Source organism: Cherax quadricarinatus, chromosome 21 (assembly GCF_038502225.1).
Source record: "Cherax quadricarinatus isolate ZL_2023a chromosome 21, ASM3850222v1, whole genome shotgun sequence".
NCBI classification, from domain to species: domain Eukaryota; kingdom Metazoa; phylum Arthropoda; class Malacostraca; order Decapoda; family Parastacidae; genus Cherax; species Cherax quadricarinatus.
This window is the reverse complement of record NC_091312.1, coordinates 7,347,036-7,363,631: the sequence shown is the minus strand read 5'-3', so window position 1 is coordinate 7,363,631 and position 16,596 is coordinate 7,347,036. Positions and strand designations below refer to the sequence as shown.

General features: G+C 39.7%; 1 protein-coding gene across 3 annotated transcripts in view; it reads left to right on the top strand.

The window, feature by feature from the left end:
* The window catches only part of LOC128689072 (SURP and G-patch domain-containing protein 1), a 95,426-nt gene that overhangs the window by 17,749 nt on the left and 61,081 nt on the right, over positions 1 to 16,596 (top strand). For all 3 annotated transcript variants that reach the window (XM_053777152.2, XM_053777151.2, XM_053777150.2), the window contains exons 3-4: positions 2,206 to 2,399; positions 4,206 to 4,314. In XM_053777152.2, the coding sequence (XP_053633127.1) occupies positions 2,206 to 2,399; positions 4,206 to 4,314 (303 nt within the window). The remainder of the gene's footprint in view (positions 1 to 2,205; positions 2,400 to 4,205; positions 4,315 to 16,596) is intronic.

Genomic DNA, 16,596 nt, shown 5'->3' with positions numbered 1-16,596 from the left:
ACTTTTCATCATGAAAGCAATCAAAATCATGTCTATTTCTGTAATATATCTTCCATTCTATCAAATGAGTCCAAAAAAAATGAGAATACAACCATAAAAACCATACAAAAATATACTGAAAAGAGGCGGCTAATGGCTGAGAAGTGAACTCCCTTATTTATCGTCCGTCTTTTTTATTTTTGTTGTACATTAAGAAGCATCTTTCCATCATACATTGACCAAGTTTCAATGAGACAGCCCAACAAACAACCGAGAAAAAAAAAATATTTACCAAAAATCATATATGGCAGGCCCAAGCCAGGTACTGGTAATAAGTCACTTTGTCTGACTTCTGGGTTATCCTTGGTTCTCTATACATACGCTACTATGTATGATATTCTGTGTAACTGTATTTGTGTATACCTGAATAAACTCATTTACTTCTAGTCTGTCAACTGAGTACAAGAAGCCCCCCATTCACTTATTTCAGCTACCCAATAAAGTGGTCAGAAATTGGCAATTTGGCCGATTTCACACAAATTTCAACAGATGCCAGTTTCAAAATAGGGCTCAGAATAAACAATGCAGACATTCCTGGCCCAAAAATAACATTTTCTCTGTTCATTAGTCACGGCTACAGGCCCCTCTATATTTCTGTTGCTTACCATTTGGAATTTTTATTCACAAAAAAATAGAAGATTTACTGTTATGCAGACTGCTACATTATTGTAATAATTGTGTAAATAATATCAACCTATTCTTGACGCCGTATTGGAATTTGGACTGGCAGGCGGACAGGTATTGGACGGTGACGTCATTTGTTTACTCTTGAGCTTTGCTAAAGAATAGAACATTTTCGCTACTGTGAGCGTAATTTCAAGGTACTTTTCATTATGAAAGCAATCAAAATCTTATCTATTTCTGTAATGTATCTTTCATTCTATGAAATGAGACCGAAAAAATGAGAATATAACCATAAAAACCATACAAAAATATACCACTAAGCGGCCGCTAATGGCTGAGAAGTGAACTCCGCTATTTACGGTCTGATTTCTTTAATTTTTGGTGTATGTTAAGAAGTATCTTTCCATCATACATTGCCCATACTTCAATAAGATAAGCCAACAAACAACTGAGAAAAAATATAATAATAATAATAATAATAATATCTTTATTTACTACACATACATGTACATGGGATACAGACACGGCTGACATCAGTGACATACTACTAGTACAGTATATAGAAAGCCGCTTGTTATGCCGAGTATTTCAAGAAAATTAGGTCAGTGTCCCAGGATAACACCCACACTAGTCGGCTAACACCCAGGTACCCATTTACTGATGGGTAAACATAGACAACAGGTGTAAAGAAACACGCCTAATGTTTCTACCCTGGCTGGGAATCGAATATTTACCAAAAATCATATATGGCTAACCCAAACCAGGTACTAGAAATAAGCCACGTTGACTTTTTTGGGTTATCCTAGGTTCTCTACACATATGCTGCTGTGTGTGTGATAATCTATATAGAGAAAATAACTTTTTTTGTTTCAGGTTTATGGTTTCAGTTACAGTTAGCCCTGTGCTATACTCTGTTTTCTCTAATATAAGCCCTAAGACAGGGATAGGAGAATGGTATTTGTATACCATATCCTCTTCATTCCTCCGTCGAACTGCTTGGTATTATGCCAAATATTATTTATTCTGGAGTATTTAACATGTTTTATGTTATTTATATTGTTTATTATGTCATATTAGATTAATTTTGATAGGCAAATAAGCTGTAGTGTTGATATTAGCGTAATAATAAAGCATATTCTCCTGCATTATGAGACTGAGCTCACGGCAACCGACGGTGGCTTCAAAGCCACCTTATCTTTAATGGATAATGTACTGTGTAGGTGCTTTACACAATGAGAAGCATTTCTTTTATTCATTGGAACCATGGCTAGGGCTAAAAGTAAGCAGGTTAAAACAATAAATGGAGAAAAAGAAATTGGAATGACTTATGCAGCAAGTAGCGCCACCAAACAGTACCAGCAGGTTGGTGTGGCGACCCTGGAAATTTGAAATTATGCTAGCCAAAATTAGTGCCGAATAACTGAAGGAACCGAATAACTGATTGCCGGATTTGTGATGGCGGACCTGTACTTGTTTTTATGTTTTCTCTTTTTGCACACATTGCATTTCTGTTGAGATTTCTTATGATTATGTGTCTTTCAGATGTAAAAGTGGAGACTCCATACTCTACAGACAAGTGCAAATCCTCACGACCAGTTACAAACAAACTGAAAGCCTTTAACCAAATTCCTCCACCAAGAACCTTGAATCCTGCCCATTCAGTGTTACAGGGACAAGATTACACGTCCTTCTCCAGTCTAGATGTTGAAAAGGTTAAGACAGAATTTGAATTTAAAGTAAGTACAGTAATTTAAAATTTAAGAATTATATACTCTTTTTTGTATATATGGGTGGGAAACAGTGTACAGTAATTTAAAATTTAAGGATTACTTGTTTTTTGTATACATAGTAAGAAACAGTCACTGAATTAAAAAAAAAAATACAGTACTGTACCTAATGTCTTGCTTTGTAATTTTTTTTTTTTTTTTTCAACAAGTCGGCCGTTTCCCACCGAGGCAGGGTGACCCAAAAAAAAAAAGAAAGAAAATCCCCAAAAAGAAAATACTTTCATCATCATTCAACACTTTCACCACACTCGCACATTATCACTGTTTTTGCAGAGGTGCTCAGAATACAACAGTCCAGAAGCATACACATATAAAGACACACAACATATCCCTCCAAACTGCCAATATCCCAAACCCCTCCTTTAAAGTGCAGGCATTGTACTTCCCATTTCCAGGACTCAAGTCCGACTATATGAAAATAACCGGTTTCCCTGAATCCCTTCACTAAATATTATCCTGCTCACACTCCAACAGATCGTCAGGTCCCAAGTACCATTCGTCTCCATTCACTCCTATCTAACACGCTCACGCACGCTTGCTGGAAGTCCAAGCCCCTTGCCCACAAAACCTCCTTTACCCCCTCTCTCCAACCCTTTCGAGGACAACCCCTACCCTGCCTTCCTTCCCCTATAGATTTATATACTTTCCATGTCATTCTACTTTGATCCATTCTCTCTAAATGACCAAACCACCTCAACAACCCCTCTTCTGCCCTCTGACTAATACTTTTATTAACTCCACACCTTCTCCTAATTTCCACACTCCGAATTTTCTGCATAATATTTACACCACACATTGCCCTTAAACAGGACATCTCCACTGCCTCCAACTGTCTCCTCGCTGCTGCATTTACCACCCAAGCTTCACACCCATATAAGAGTGTTGGTACTACTATACTTTCATACATTCCCTTCTTTGCCTCCATAGATAACGTTTTTTGACTCCACATATACCTCAACGCACCACTCACCTTTTTTCCCTCATCAATTCTATGATTAACCTCATCCTTCATAAATCCATCCGCCGACACGTCAACTCCCAAGTATCTGAAAACATTCACTTCTTCCATACTCCTCCTCCCCAATTTGATATCCAATTTTTCTTTATCTAAATCATTTGACACCCTCATCACCTTACTCTTTTCTATGTTCACTTTCAACTTTCTACCTTTACACACATTCCCAAACTCATCCACTAACCTTTGCAATTTTTCTTTAGAATCTCCCATAAGCACAGTATCATCAGCAAAAAGTAACTGTGTCAATTCCCATTTTGAATTTGATTCCCCAAAATTTAATCCCACCCCTCTCCCGAACACCCTAGCATTTACTTCCTTTACAACCCCATCTATAAATATATTAAACAACCATGGTGACATTACACATCCCTGTCTAAGACCTACTTTTACCGGGAAGTAGTCTCCCTCTCTTCTACACACCCTAACCTGAGCCTCACTATCCTCATAAAAACTCTTTACAGCATTTAATAACTTACCACCTATTCCATATACTTGCAACATCTGCCACATTGCTCTTCTGTCCACTCTATCATATGCCTTTTCTAAATCCATAAATGCAATAAAAACTTCCCTACCTTTATCTAAATACTTTGTAATACATATATAAAATTTAAATTGAAAAAAAGTAGTAGAAATGTTTTCATTGTTTTATTAGTGATTATCAGCATGACATGACTGTCTTGGGGAAGATTTGAACCAAGCTATTTTAACATTTTAAAATTTTGTATTTTTTTCAGGAAGAGAGTTCAAATCAGGGAAGGAAAGAAGAACAGCCTGATTGGTTCAAGGAGGCACTTAAAAGAGCTCAAGCAAAAGCAAAACAGCTGTCTGCAGTAGCCCCTCCTGGTAAGCATAGCATCCAGTCAGTTTTTAAAGCTGTCACAAAGGGTAGGAGATGTGTAGAAAAATGTTTACTTAGAGGCATACAAGTGGAAAATACGTACAGTACTTTTTAATAAGGAACTGTTTTTGATATTTAAAAATTAAAAAAAAAAATTTAGAAGGCATGTGATAGTGGATAAGGGAGTGATGTGGTAGATGCTTCACCTGTATGGAATTGGTACAGTAGAAATATATTAAGAGAGTTTGAGTAAATCGAGGCACAGGTTTTAATATATAAAATATAAAAATAAAATTTATTTCTATAAAGAATGGTTTACAATTGGTACAACAAACATGATATTGTTGACATACTTTATTGAAATCCTCTGGTTATGCAGATCATTTTGGGCAGCTTTAAATTAACTTGGAACGACATGTAACATATAACTTATAGTGGAAGTTTTGCAAGAAGAACTTGATGAAAGTTTTAACGAGACAATTCACTATAACATTTCTGGAAGTTATTAATTTGGTCGATTACAAATGCAGATATTAATATAATATTCAATACGTACAATAAACTGAAGGTCCAAAGAATGCATAACATCTTGGATATAACTTAGCCAAGGAAACAACAGGATCGTTTTCCAGTAAAAGTAGGCCTTAAGCAGGGATGCATAATGTCACCATGGTTGTTTAATCTATCTATAAATTAGTTGTAAAGGAAGTAAATGCTGAGGAGAGATGTGGCATTAAAAGATAATGAATCTGATTCATGGAGGGAATTGTCAAAGTTGGTCATTGCTGATGACTTCTTTTGGGAAATAATGAAGAGAAGTTGTGAAGATTGATGGATGAGTTTGGGATGGTATGTGAATGAAGAAAATTAAAATGAACACAAAAATGATCAAGATGGTGAGAGTAACAAAATGTTTAGGTAAAAGAAAATTGTGCATTTGATTGGAAGGAGTATGAAGGAGGTGAGTGTATTTAGATGTTTGGGTCTGAGTAACAATGTGAACCATAGAATAGATGAAGGAACAAAGTTTATTTATAGAGGCAAAAAAAAAAAAAAGTACTAGAGTAATGTGGTGATATCAGTCTTTTTATATACGAGTCATAGATTTTTAAATGTTGTGTTGAGAAGGTATGAGGGATGACATGAAAACAGTGTTATGTGAATATTGTGCAAGGAATTTTAATATATACCATAGAATAGGGTTTGGTGTTTAACCCTTTCAGGGTTTCCGACGTACTAGTACAGCTTACGCACCAGGGTTATTAACGTACTAGTACACCTAAATTCTAGCGCCTTCAAATCTAGTGAGAGAAAGCTGGTAGACCTACATATGAAAGAATGGGTCTATGGGGTCAGTGTGCACAGTATAAAAAAATCCTGCAGCATCAGTGCGTAATGAGAAAAAAAAAACTTTGACCGTGTTTTTTGGTTTAAAACAGCGACTTTGCACTGTATTTTCGTATGGTATTTATGGTTGTATTCTAGTTTTTCTGGTCTCATTTTATAGAATGGAAGACATATTATAGAAATTAAGATGATTTTGATTGGTTTCACAATGAAAAGTACCTTGAAATTGAGCTCAAAGTAGCAGAAATGTTCGATTTTTGCCAAAGTTCAAAAGTAAACAAATCATGCCAAGCGTCTATTACACATCAACTGGTCAGTCTGATATTCTTTCACAAGTGCGCTGATATGATTTATACCATTTCTACACTAATGCAGTAGTCTGCATAACAGTAAATCTTCTATTTTTTGTGAGAATAAAAATTCAAAGTGAAAAGCTAAAGAAATGTAAGAGGGGCCTGGGGACGTGACTAATGAACAAAAGAAATGTTATTTTAGAGCCAGGAATGTCTGTCTTGTTTATTCTGGACCCTATTTGGAAATTGGTATCTTTTGAAATTTGTGTGAAATTGGCAAACTTGCTAATTTCTGACCACTTTATTGGATAGTTGAAATTGGTAAATGGGTGGCTTCCTGTACTCATTCAATAGAAAAAATGGAGTTCTAGTGAAAGTTATGATTTTTGTCGACTAGTACACTGGAATTGGCCGAAAATAGGGCTCAAAGTGAGCGAAATCGCTGATGCGTAAACATCGTCGAGACCGCCAACTTCGCAAGAGCATAATTCTGTAAGTTTTCCATCAAATTTCATACCTTTGGTGTCATTATGACCAGGAAAAGATTTTCTATCTTTTCATAAGAAAAAAAAAAATTATTTTCCGAAAAATTTTTGCCCCTGAGAACAAGTTTAGGAGAGGGCCTCTTGACCCTGAAAGGGTTAAGGAGAAGGAAGATGTTACAGATCAGAGGGACATTTGAATTGTAATATCTACATTGTTCTTGCAATTCAGCTGTTGACTGAATGATGGGAAGCCTTTCCTTTTATGGATAGCAGCCAATATTAAAAGTACATTTTCATATGAATGCAAATTGAAAAAAATTGATGTCTTTATTTTACACTATTTGTTGGTAATTTTTGAAGTCACTTTGGCTTTGGTACTTCTTGATATGAGCATGCTGGAGATGGTGGTAGTTTGCCAGTAGGCCAAGATACTTTGTTGCGTTTGCAATGTTTTGTGGTGTCGTAGAGGTTTTGTGGGGCTTTTTCTCTGCATACCGTGACATAATTGTTTATAAACTTAAGTGAATATTTTTGATATACACTGGCATTCTTCCTAAAGGAATTCCTGTATTATATTATAAATGATATACTATACTGACTGGTTGATGAGGAAGTCTTGCTCATTAAGTAACTCCTGACTTTACATTCTTTATCCCTCAGTAAAAGAAACTTATAAAGAGGCTGCTTTTTGTTCTATTGTGGTGCAAGTAGAAGTACATTCTTCAGGATAAATTTCATAGATATTGTCTCAATCTAAAGCTTGAAGCATTTTGGGGCATTTACTAGGAAGGAGGCCCATTTCCTACATGGCTACTTTGTCAATGACTATCTTCAGAAATTGGATACTGTATTTGTATTCATTTTCTCGGAGGACCATGTGAATATGACTTCCCTTTCGTGATCTTTTTTAACTCTCTTAAGATTATAAGTACAAAGGTGAAAAAGAAAAAATTCCTTGTAGATTTCCTCTTGGGTTATTTAGGATTTACAGCTATGAATTCCTTTAAAGAATATCAGCATGTACCAGAAACATTCACTTTGCACATTTCTGTGCTGCCTTATCAGATGCAGAAAAGGGGGTAAAAAGTCCTCAATGCTTGATTGTCCTGCTGACAGATAACACTTCTAGTAAAGTATTTTATCTGGCAACAAACAGATAGGAAATCACCTGGGTAACCAAGATGGATATGAGAATGTGCATTGACACTAGCTTTTGCTGGAGATTTAATGTGAGAGAAACCTCAATGCTGCATTGTATTCCTAAACACGGGATAGAGTAATGTAGACACAGTGAGCTTATGCACTACATTAACAATGTATGTATTTGTAATCCATAGTACTCTTAAAAAAATTGCTTTATGGCAGTTGTAATCTAGATTTGACACCATGTAACAGTATTTAACATGATTTGACTCTTTATGAAGCTACCTTATTCACTATGATGCAACTGTGTTAACCTTCAAACATGTCAGCTTTCCTCAGTGTTGTGAATGGTCCTTCTGCCCAGTCATCCACTTGCCTTGTTCTAAGAAAAATGTGTAGATTAGTCTTCAATAACACTTTCTGAATGATACTTTAGTATTTATGTAGTCTTCACATGCATTTAATGCATGTGGATAATGTTTTCTCATAATGTGAGTTTAAATAAACTTCCTCAGTACATTTCATTATTTGATGCATACCAATATGTAATCTTAGCAATGTGATGTGATACTGTTTGATGTGGAATAATAGCACTATATATAAAACAGAGCACATAGAAATGAAAAGAGGTAATTCTGAGAGGGGCTGAATGAGGATTCATCCTTATATAGCACCTCTCGAATGATTCTCTCTCATTATTGTGTTTTCTGTTTTATATACTGTACTATTATTCTGCGTAAGACAATGTGCACTCTACATGTCTATCGTAACACTATATGAGAGAGAGGTGAGAGTCTGCAATTTCTTTACACATGACTGTTTCTTAATTTCATTACAGTGGAACCTCAAATATCGAACTTTCTTTGGTCCAGAAGGTTGTTCGAGTGCCTTTACCAAATGAATTTATTCCCATGAGGAATAATGTAAATTAGGTTAGTCCATTTCAGACCCTCAAAAATACACTTATAAAAGCACTTACAAAAATACACTTACATAATTGGTTGTGTTGGGAGCAGTTCGATTTTTGAGATTCCACTGTATTTTACTTTTTGCTTCATTCCAGCTGTACAGAAAATCATCAAAGAATGGATCACTTTTTCAAAAAAAGAAAAGTTCATAAAGCACATTTTTATAAAGCAAATGATGTTTTTCCAATCTAATAAAACCTCTATTTAAATGTTTATGGCTTTAACGGACGAAATCTGTAGCCTGACAACATCTGGAAACAGCCGACTTGATCTGTTGAATCCAGAATTATCCATTATTGTTATGGTCTGCTGGGTAAATTAATTTCCAATTAAATGGACAAAGTCTATTAAATCAGAATTGTTTGTGTACAATTCTGGATCTAATGGGTAAAGTTTAACCCCAGAATTGTTAGCTATTGTTGCAGTCCACTGGGTAAATTTATTTTCAGATTTAAGTCAGTCCAGAATTGTCTATTGTTATGATCATGGAAAAGCATTACAATTTGAGTTGAATAGACATTTGGCTTTAAAAGGCATCCTACTTCCTTCATTAATCTATTGAGTTGAGGGGTCACTGGACTGTATAACATTTTGAAGAATGATAAATGTCTTTTTGGAATTGGTCTGATCAACAAGAAGCACAGTCTATCAGTTTTATGCCTAAAACAAAGCTCTGGACTTCTCTACTATCATCTAAATGGTTTTCCTGACTTGAAACCATACTATTGTTGCAAATGATTTCAAATGGCTGTTTATATTGCCTATATAAACAAAGCACCTGGGCTGGAGCAGGCATTTGTTACATCACACTGCAACTGGCACATAAATTTGGTAGTTTTTGTGGTTTATTGAATAGGTTAAAGATTTTTTCAGTCTAAAATGTTATATTGCTGGAGTTGGTTCTAATGAACCAATACAGGAATCCAGCAGCAGCCTGAAGAATGGATCAGTCAGGATGACACAAGTAGTCCTCTGAGCAGAGGCCTGCATCTTAGTCAAGGGAATCACTTCCTAGCTAGGCCAGAAAGTTCTGATCATTTATACAGGTAGCTTTCAAAGTAAAAATTTTTTATTTCTCCACTTAGTCTCCACTAGGTCTGTCCAAATTCTTTGCATACCTAGGAAGTCTGAGTAGATGTCTTGTGCAGAAAAGCTCCACAATATGCAAAGCATTTGGATATACCTGAACTAGAAGTACTAAAATAATATTGTACATAAAATATTCAAATGAAAAGTACACTTCACATGGCTGTGTGTGCGCATGCGTGTGTGCATGTGCGTACTAGTACGAGCTATTTCACACGTGACAAAAGCTGTATAGTGACTGGTTTGATCCATTGTTTTTATGGTTAAGGTAGTGCTGGGTTTCATACCCCTGGGATGAATGAAAAGTTTTTTCCATTTGATGCTCAACTGTTTTTACAAACTGGGAGAAATTGTATTCGATAATGGTGTCCTTCTAATGCCAAGTCAAATGCTACCTGCAGTTTGTGCTCATAGACTATGGAGAAAGTGGTACCTGTTGTAGTATGCATTTTTTTTTTCTATTGGACTTAAATGGCACACACATTCCCAGGGTTACTTACAATAGCATTGTGAGGTCTCAGTTCTAGATATTAATCTTCAGGAGATGCTGGCTTTCATGACCTTGTGGAGGAAATGATGTTGAAAGTGTTTTCTTTTGTGGGTCACTCTGCCTCGGTGGGAAATCGCCAGTGTGCTAATAAAAGAAAAATAAGAGACATTGGAAACTTCGAGACAGAAGACACTCGTGTAAATAAGAAAGGTCAAGCCAAGATTGGTCTCCGTGTGTGTGTGTGTGTGTGTGTGTGTGTGTGTGTGTGTGTGTGTGTACACTCGGCTAATTGTGGTTGCAGGGGTCGAGACTCAGCTCCTGGTCCTGCCTCTTCACTGACTGCTACTGGGTCCTTCTCTCCCTGCTCCATGAGCATTATCATACCTCGTCTTGAAACTATGTATAGTTCCTGCCTCCACTACATCACTTGCCAGACTACACTTCCTAACAACTGTGGCTGAAGAAATACTTCCTAACATCCCTTCGACTCTTTTGGGTCTTCAACTTCCATTTGTGACCCCTTGTTTTTGTGTCCTACTCTGGAACATCCTGTCTTTGTCCACCTTATCTATTGCACATAGTATTTTGTATGTCATTATCATGTCACCCCCAACCCTGCTGTCTTCCAGTGTCATCAGACCTATTTCCCTTAACCTTTCTTCGTAGGACATTCCCCTTAGCTCTGGAACCAGCCTTGTTGCAAACCTTTGCACTTCCTCAAATTTCTTGACATGCTTGACCAGGTGTGGGTTCCAAACTGGTGCCGTGTACTCCAGTATGGGCCTGACGTACACAGTGTACAGGTCTCCCTCAACATTCACGTTTTCAGCTTTCGTGGGCTTCACACATTCGCGAATTCCCAACCGCCAAATTCCCAGCCACCAAATTCCCAGCCGCCAAATCATATTCAAGTTTCCCACCACCTGCGAGTCCCTACTACCCTCCCACCGACCCCCGCAACTGGCAGCCAGCCCTCCCACCACTCAGTGTAGTGAGTGTTTTGTTTGTTCATTATTTGCTATTAAATTACAGTATAAATAATGTAAACACATTCATGACTGCATATTGGAATGGCTATTTGGACAGGTATTGGACGGTGACATCATGTGTTTACTCTTGAACACAGCAAAGAATCAAACATTTTTGCTATTGCTAATAATAACAATAGTAATAATAATAATAATAATAATAATAATAATAATAATAATACGATATAATTGAAGAAGGAAATTGTACAAAAATACGAGGGAGTGGTTGACATCGTCAGTGTGGCTTTGTTTATGCTGGAGTGAACATTAGTCTCCCTGCTCTTCCAAACATTTCACAATAATTCATTGTTTGGTGCTTGTAGATTGAGTGCGACTGGAGTGGTAGAGGCAGTGGTAGAGGCAGTGGTAGAGGCAGTGGTAGAGGCAGTGGTAGAGGCAGTGGTAGAGGCAGTGGTAGAGGCAGTGGTAGAGGCAGTGGTAGAGGCAGTGGTAGAGGCAGTGGTAGAGGCAGTGGTAGAGGCAGCGATAGAGGCAGTGATATTTACTAACGTATATGTTATAAATAATAATAGTACATTATGAATAACTATTATTATTATTATAAATGTTATTAATATTAACATGTACTATTATTATTTATAACATACGTATATGTTAGTAAATACCACTGCCTCACCCACCCCAATGGAAATAAGTCACTCTGTCTGACTTTATTGGGTTATCCTAGGTTCTCTACACATATGCTGCTATGTATGATAATTCTATGTAACTGTATTTGTGTATACCTGAATAAACTTACTTACACTGCCTCAACCGCTGAATTATTGTGAAATGTTTGGAAGAGCACGGAGACTAATGTTCACTCCAGCATAAACAAAGCCACACTGACGATGTGTCAACCACTCCCTCGTATTTTTGTACAATTTCCTTCTTCAATTATATCGTATTATTATTATTATTATTATTATTATTATTATTATTATTATTATTATTACTATTGTTATTATTAGCAGTAGCAGAAATGTTTGATTCTTTGCTGTGTTCAAGAGTAAACACATGTCACCGTCCAATACCTGTTCAAATAGCCATTCCAATATGAAGTCATGAATGTGTTTACATTATTTATACTGTAGTTTAATAGCAAATAATGAATAAACAAAACACTCACCACACTGAGTGGTGGGAGGGCTGGCTGCCAGTTGCAGGGGTTGGAGGGAGGGTAGTAGGGACTGGCATTGGTTGAGGAAGTGGTGGAGGCAGTGGTGGAGTCTGTGGTATTTAATAACATACATGTTATTAAAGCATAACATGTATATATTTAGTACAACTTACGACGTTTTCATGTATTTTATGATTGTTCATGGTTCAATATGTTAAGCAGTATTGTATTATATTTCCCTACAATATATTGGGGCATCAAACATTCACGGTTTTTCAACATTCGCGAGGCTCTTGATCCCCTAACCCTCGCGAATGTTGAGGGACACCTGTATAGTGACTTGAATGATTCCTTACTGAGGTATTGGAATGCTATTATCAGGTTTGCCAGGTGCCCATATGCCGCAGCAATTATCTGGTTAATGTGTGCTTCCGGCAACGTGCTTGGTATTATACTCGCCTCTAGGTCTTTCTCCTAGAGTGAGGTTTGCAGTCTTTGGCCTCCTAGCCTATACTCTGTCTGTGGTCTTCTTTGCCCTTCCCCAATCTTCATGACTTTGCATTTAGTGGGGATAAATTCTTGGAGCCAGTTGCTGGACCACACGTCCAGCTTCTCCAGGTCTCTTTGTAGACCTCTCATCCTCATCTGATTTAATTCTCATTAACTTCACATCTGCAAACAGGGGCACTTCTGAGACTATCCATTTCATCATGTCATTCACATATACCAAGAATAGCACTGGTCCCAGGACTGACCCCTGTGGGACCCTGCTCGTCACGGGCGCCCACTGTGATACCTCATCACGTAGTATGACTCGCTGTTGTCTCCGTCAGGTATTCCCAGATCAATTGCAGTGCCCTTCCTGTTATACGTGCCTGATCCTCTAGCTTGTGCACTAATCTCGTGTGAGGAACTGTGTCGAAGGCCTTCTTGCAGCCCAAGAAAATACAATCAACCCACCTCTCCCTCTCGTGTCTTGCTTCAGTTACCTTGTCGTAAAACTGCAGTAGGTTTGTGACACAGGATTTGCCTTCCATGAATCTGTGCTGGCTGTCGTTTATAACCATGTTCCGTTCCAGGTGCTCCACCACTCTCCTGATAATCTTCTCCATGACTTTGCTTACTATACACATCAGTGACACTGGTCTATAGTTTAGTGCTTCATTTCTGTCTCCTTAAAGATGGGGACTACATTTGCCGTCTTCCATACCTCGATTAGTTGCCCAGTTTCAAGGGATGTGTTGAAGATTGTGGTTAGTGGCACACACACACTTTGTCTGCTCCCTCTCTAAGGACCCATGGAGAGATGTTGTCCGGTCCCACCGCCTTTGAGGTATCAAGGTCACTTAGCAGCTTCTTCACCTCCTCGGTTGTGTGTATTTCATCCAACACTTGTTGGTATATCCCTTGTTGGTGTACTCCTCTGTTCTGTCTTCCCTGCAACCACAACTAGGTGAGTGCACGTGAGTGCATGTGCACACGTGCATGCACATATGCATGCACATGCACACAAGCGCGCACATGCGCACGCATACACGTACATTTTTAAGATAGAAACAAGGCACTACACTAGACCTGTGTCTCTGATGTGTATAGTATGCAAAATCATGGAGAAGATTATCAGGAGGAGAGTGGTGGAGCACCTGGAATGAAACAAGATTATAAAGACAACCAGCACGGATTTGTGGAAGGGAAATCCTGTGTCTCAAACCTTCTGGAGTTCTATGACAAGGTAACAGAAGTAAGACACGAGAGAGAGGGGTGGGTTGATTGCATTTTCCTGGACTGCAGAAAGGCCTTCAACACAATTCCTCACAAGAGATTAGTGCAGAAGCTGGAGGATCAGGTGCGTATAACAGGAAGGGCACTGCAATGGATCAGAGAATACCTGACGGAGGCAACAATGAGTCATGGTACGTGATGACGTATTACAGTGGGAGCCTGTGACGAGTGGGTTGCACAGGGGTCAGTGCTAGGACCAGTGCTATTTTTGATACATGTGAATGACATGATGGAAGGGATAGACTCTGAAGTGTCCCTGTTCGCAGATGATGTGAAGTTAATGAGAAGGATTAAATCGGATGAGGATCAGGCAGGACTACAAAGAGACAAGTGGTCCAGCAACTGGCTTCTCGAATTCAACCCTGCCCAATGCAAAGTCATGAAGATTGGGGAAGGGCTAAGAAGACTGCAGACAGAGTAGTATAGGCGTGGTGGACAAAGGCTGCAAAAGTCACTCAAGGAGAAAGATCTTGAAGTGACCATAACACTGAGCACGTCTCTGGAGGCACACATCAACCAGATAACTGTTGCAGCACATGGGCGCCTGGCAAACCTGAGAATAGCATTCCGACACCTTAGTAAGGAATTGTTCAAGACACTGTACACTGTGTGTGTCAGGTCCATACTAGAGTATGCAGCACCAGTTTCGAACCCACACCTGGTCAAGCACATCAAGAAATAAGAGAAAGTACAAAGGCTTGCAACAAGGCTAGTTCTGGAGCTCGGGAATGTCCTACGAAGAAAGGTTGAGGGAAATCGGACTGACGACACTGGAGGACAGGAGGGGCAGGGGAGATAAAACAACATACACAATACTGCATGGAATAGACAAGGTGGACTGAGACAGGATGTTCCAGAGAGGGGACACAGAAACAGAGGGGGTTACAATTGGAAGCTGAAGACTCAGACGAGTCACAGGGATGTTAGGAAGTACTTCTTCAGTCGCAGAGTCGTCAGGAAGTGGAATAGCCTAGCAAATGATGTAGTGGAGGCAGGAACCATACATAACTTTAAGACGAGGTATGACAAAGCGTAGGAAGCAGAGACTGAGAGACTGTGATGCGATCAGTGAAGAGGCGGGGGCCAGGAGCCGAGTCTAGACCCCTGCAACCACAATTAGGTGAGTACACCCCCCCACACACATCCACCCCCCCACACACACACACACATCCACCCCCCCACACACACACACACATCCTCCCCCCCACACACACACACATCCTCCCCCCCCCCCCCACACACACACACATCCCCCCACACACACACACACACACACACACACATCCTCCCCCCACACACACACACATCCTCCCCCCCCCACACACACACATCCTCCCCCCCCACACACACATCCTCCCCCCCATGCACACACATCCTCCCCCCCACACACACATCCACCCCCCCACACACACATCAAGCCCCCCACACACACATCCACCCGCCCACACACACATCCACCCCCCCACACACACATCCACCCCCCCACACACACATCCACCCCCCCACACACACATCCACCCCCCCACACACACATCCACCCCCCATACACACATCCACCCCCCCATACACACATCCACCCCCCCATACACACATCCACCCCCACACACACATCCACCCCCCACACCCCCCCCCCACACACACACATCCACCCCCACACACACACATCCACCCCCACACACACATACCCACACACACACGCATGCATACCCACACACATGCACGCATACCCACACACACATGCACGCATACCCACACACACACGCACACATACCCACACACGCGCACACATACCCACACACGCGCACACATACCCACACACACATGCACACATACCCACACATGCACACATACCCCCACACACACGCACACATACCCCCACACACATGCACACATACCCACACACACACATGTGCACACATACCCCCACACATGCACACATACCCCCCACACATGCACACATACCCCCCACACATGCGCACACGCACACACGCACACACATGCACACGCACACACACGCTCACACACACATGGTGGGTGCAGACGTGGGTGCACAAGGCTCCGCGAACCTTTGTGTTTTTGAGGCGTGCAATAACAGCTAGCAGTAATCAGTGGTAGTGACAAAGTCAGTGAACAAACCTACGAGTGATAACTATAGTTATTAGCTGAAAAAATTTGAGAGGAAACCTGAATTCAGTATTTTCTTTTAAAAGTGCCAAACTGTTGTGGATCTACTAGGCACTGTTGCCACACAGATACAAACATAAAAAGATCAAAGTGAGTGTGGAAACGGGTGATAAAGAATTACCAGCGTTTGGTTAACAAGTGAAATGTGGGGCATCGTTATGTGAGTGAAAAAGTTAATAAGCAAAAGGAGAGAAAAAATAAAATATACAACAAGGGAAGGTGGCAGTAGGCCTGCTGAAGTATGCCATTATACATATAAAGTGTAACACCGAATGTGAAGTGTATTCTGTAATAAGTGAAAAGTGAAATCACTTGAGGAACGCGGGATGCATGAGCATATATGGTTATAAACATCCCGGGT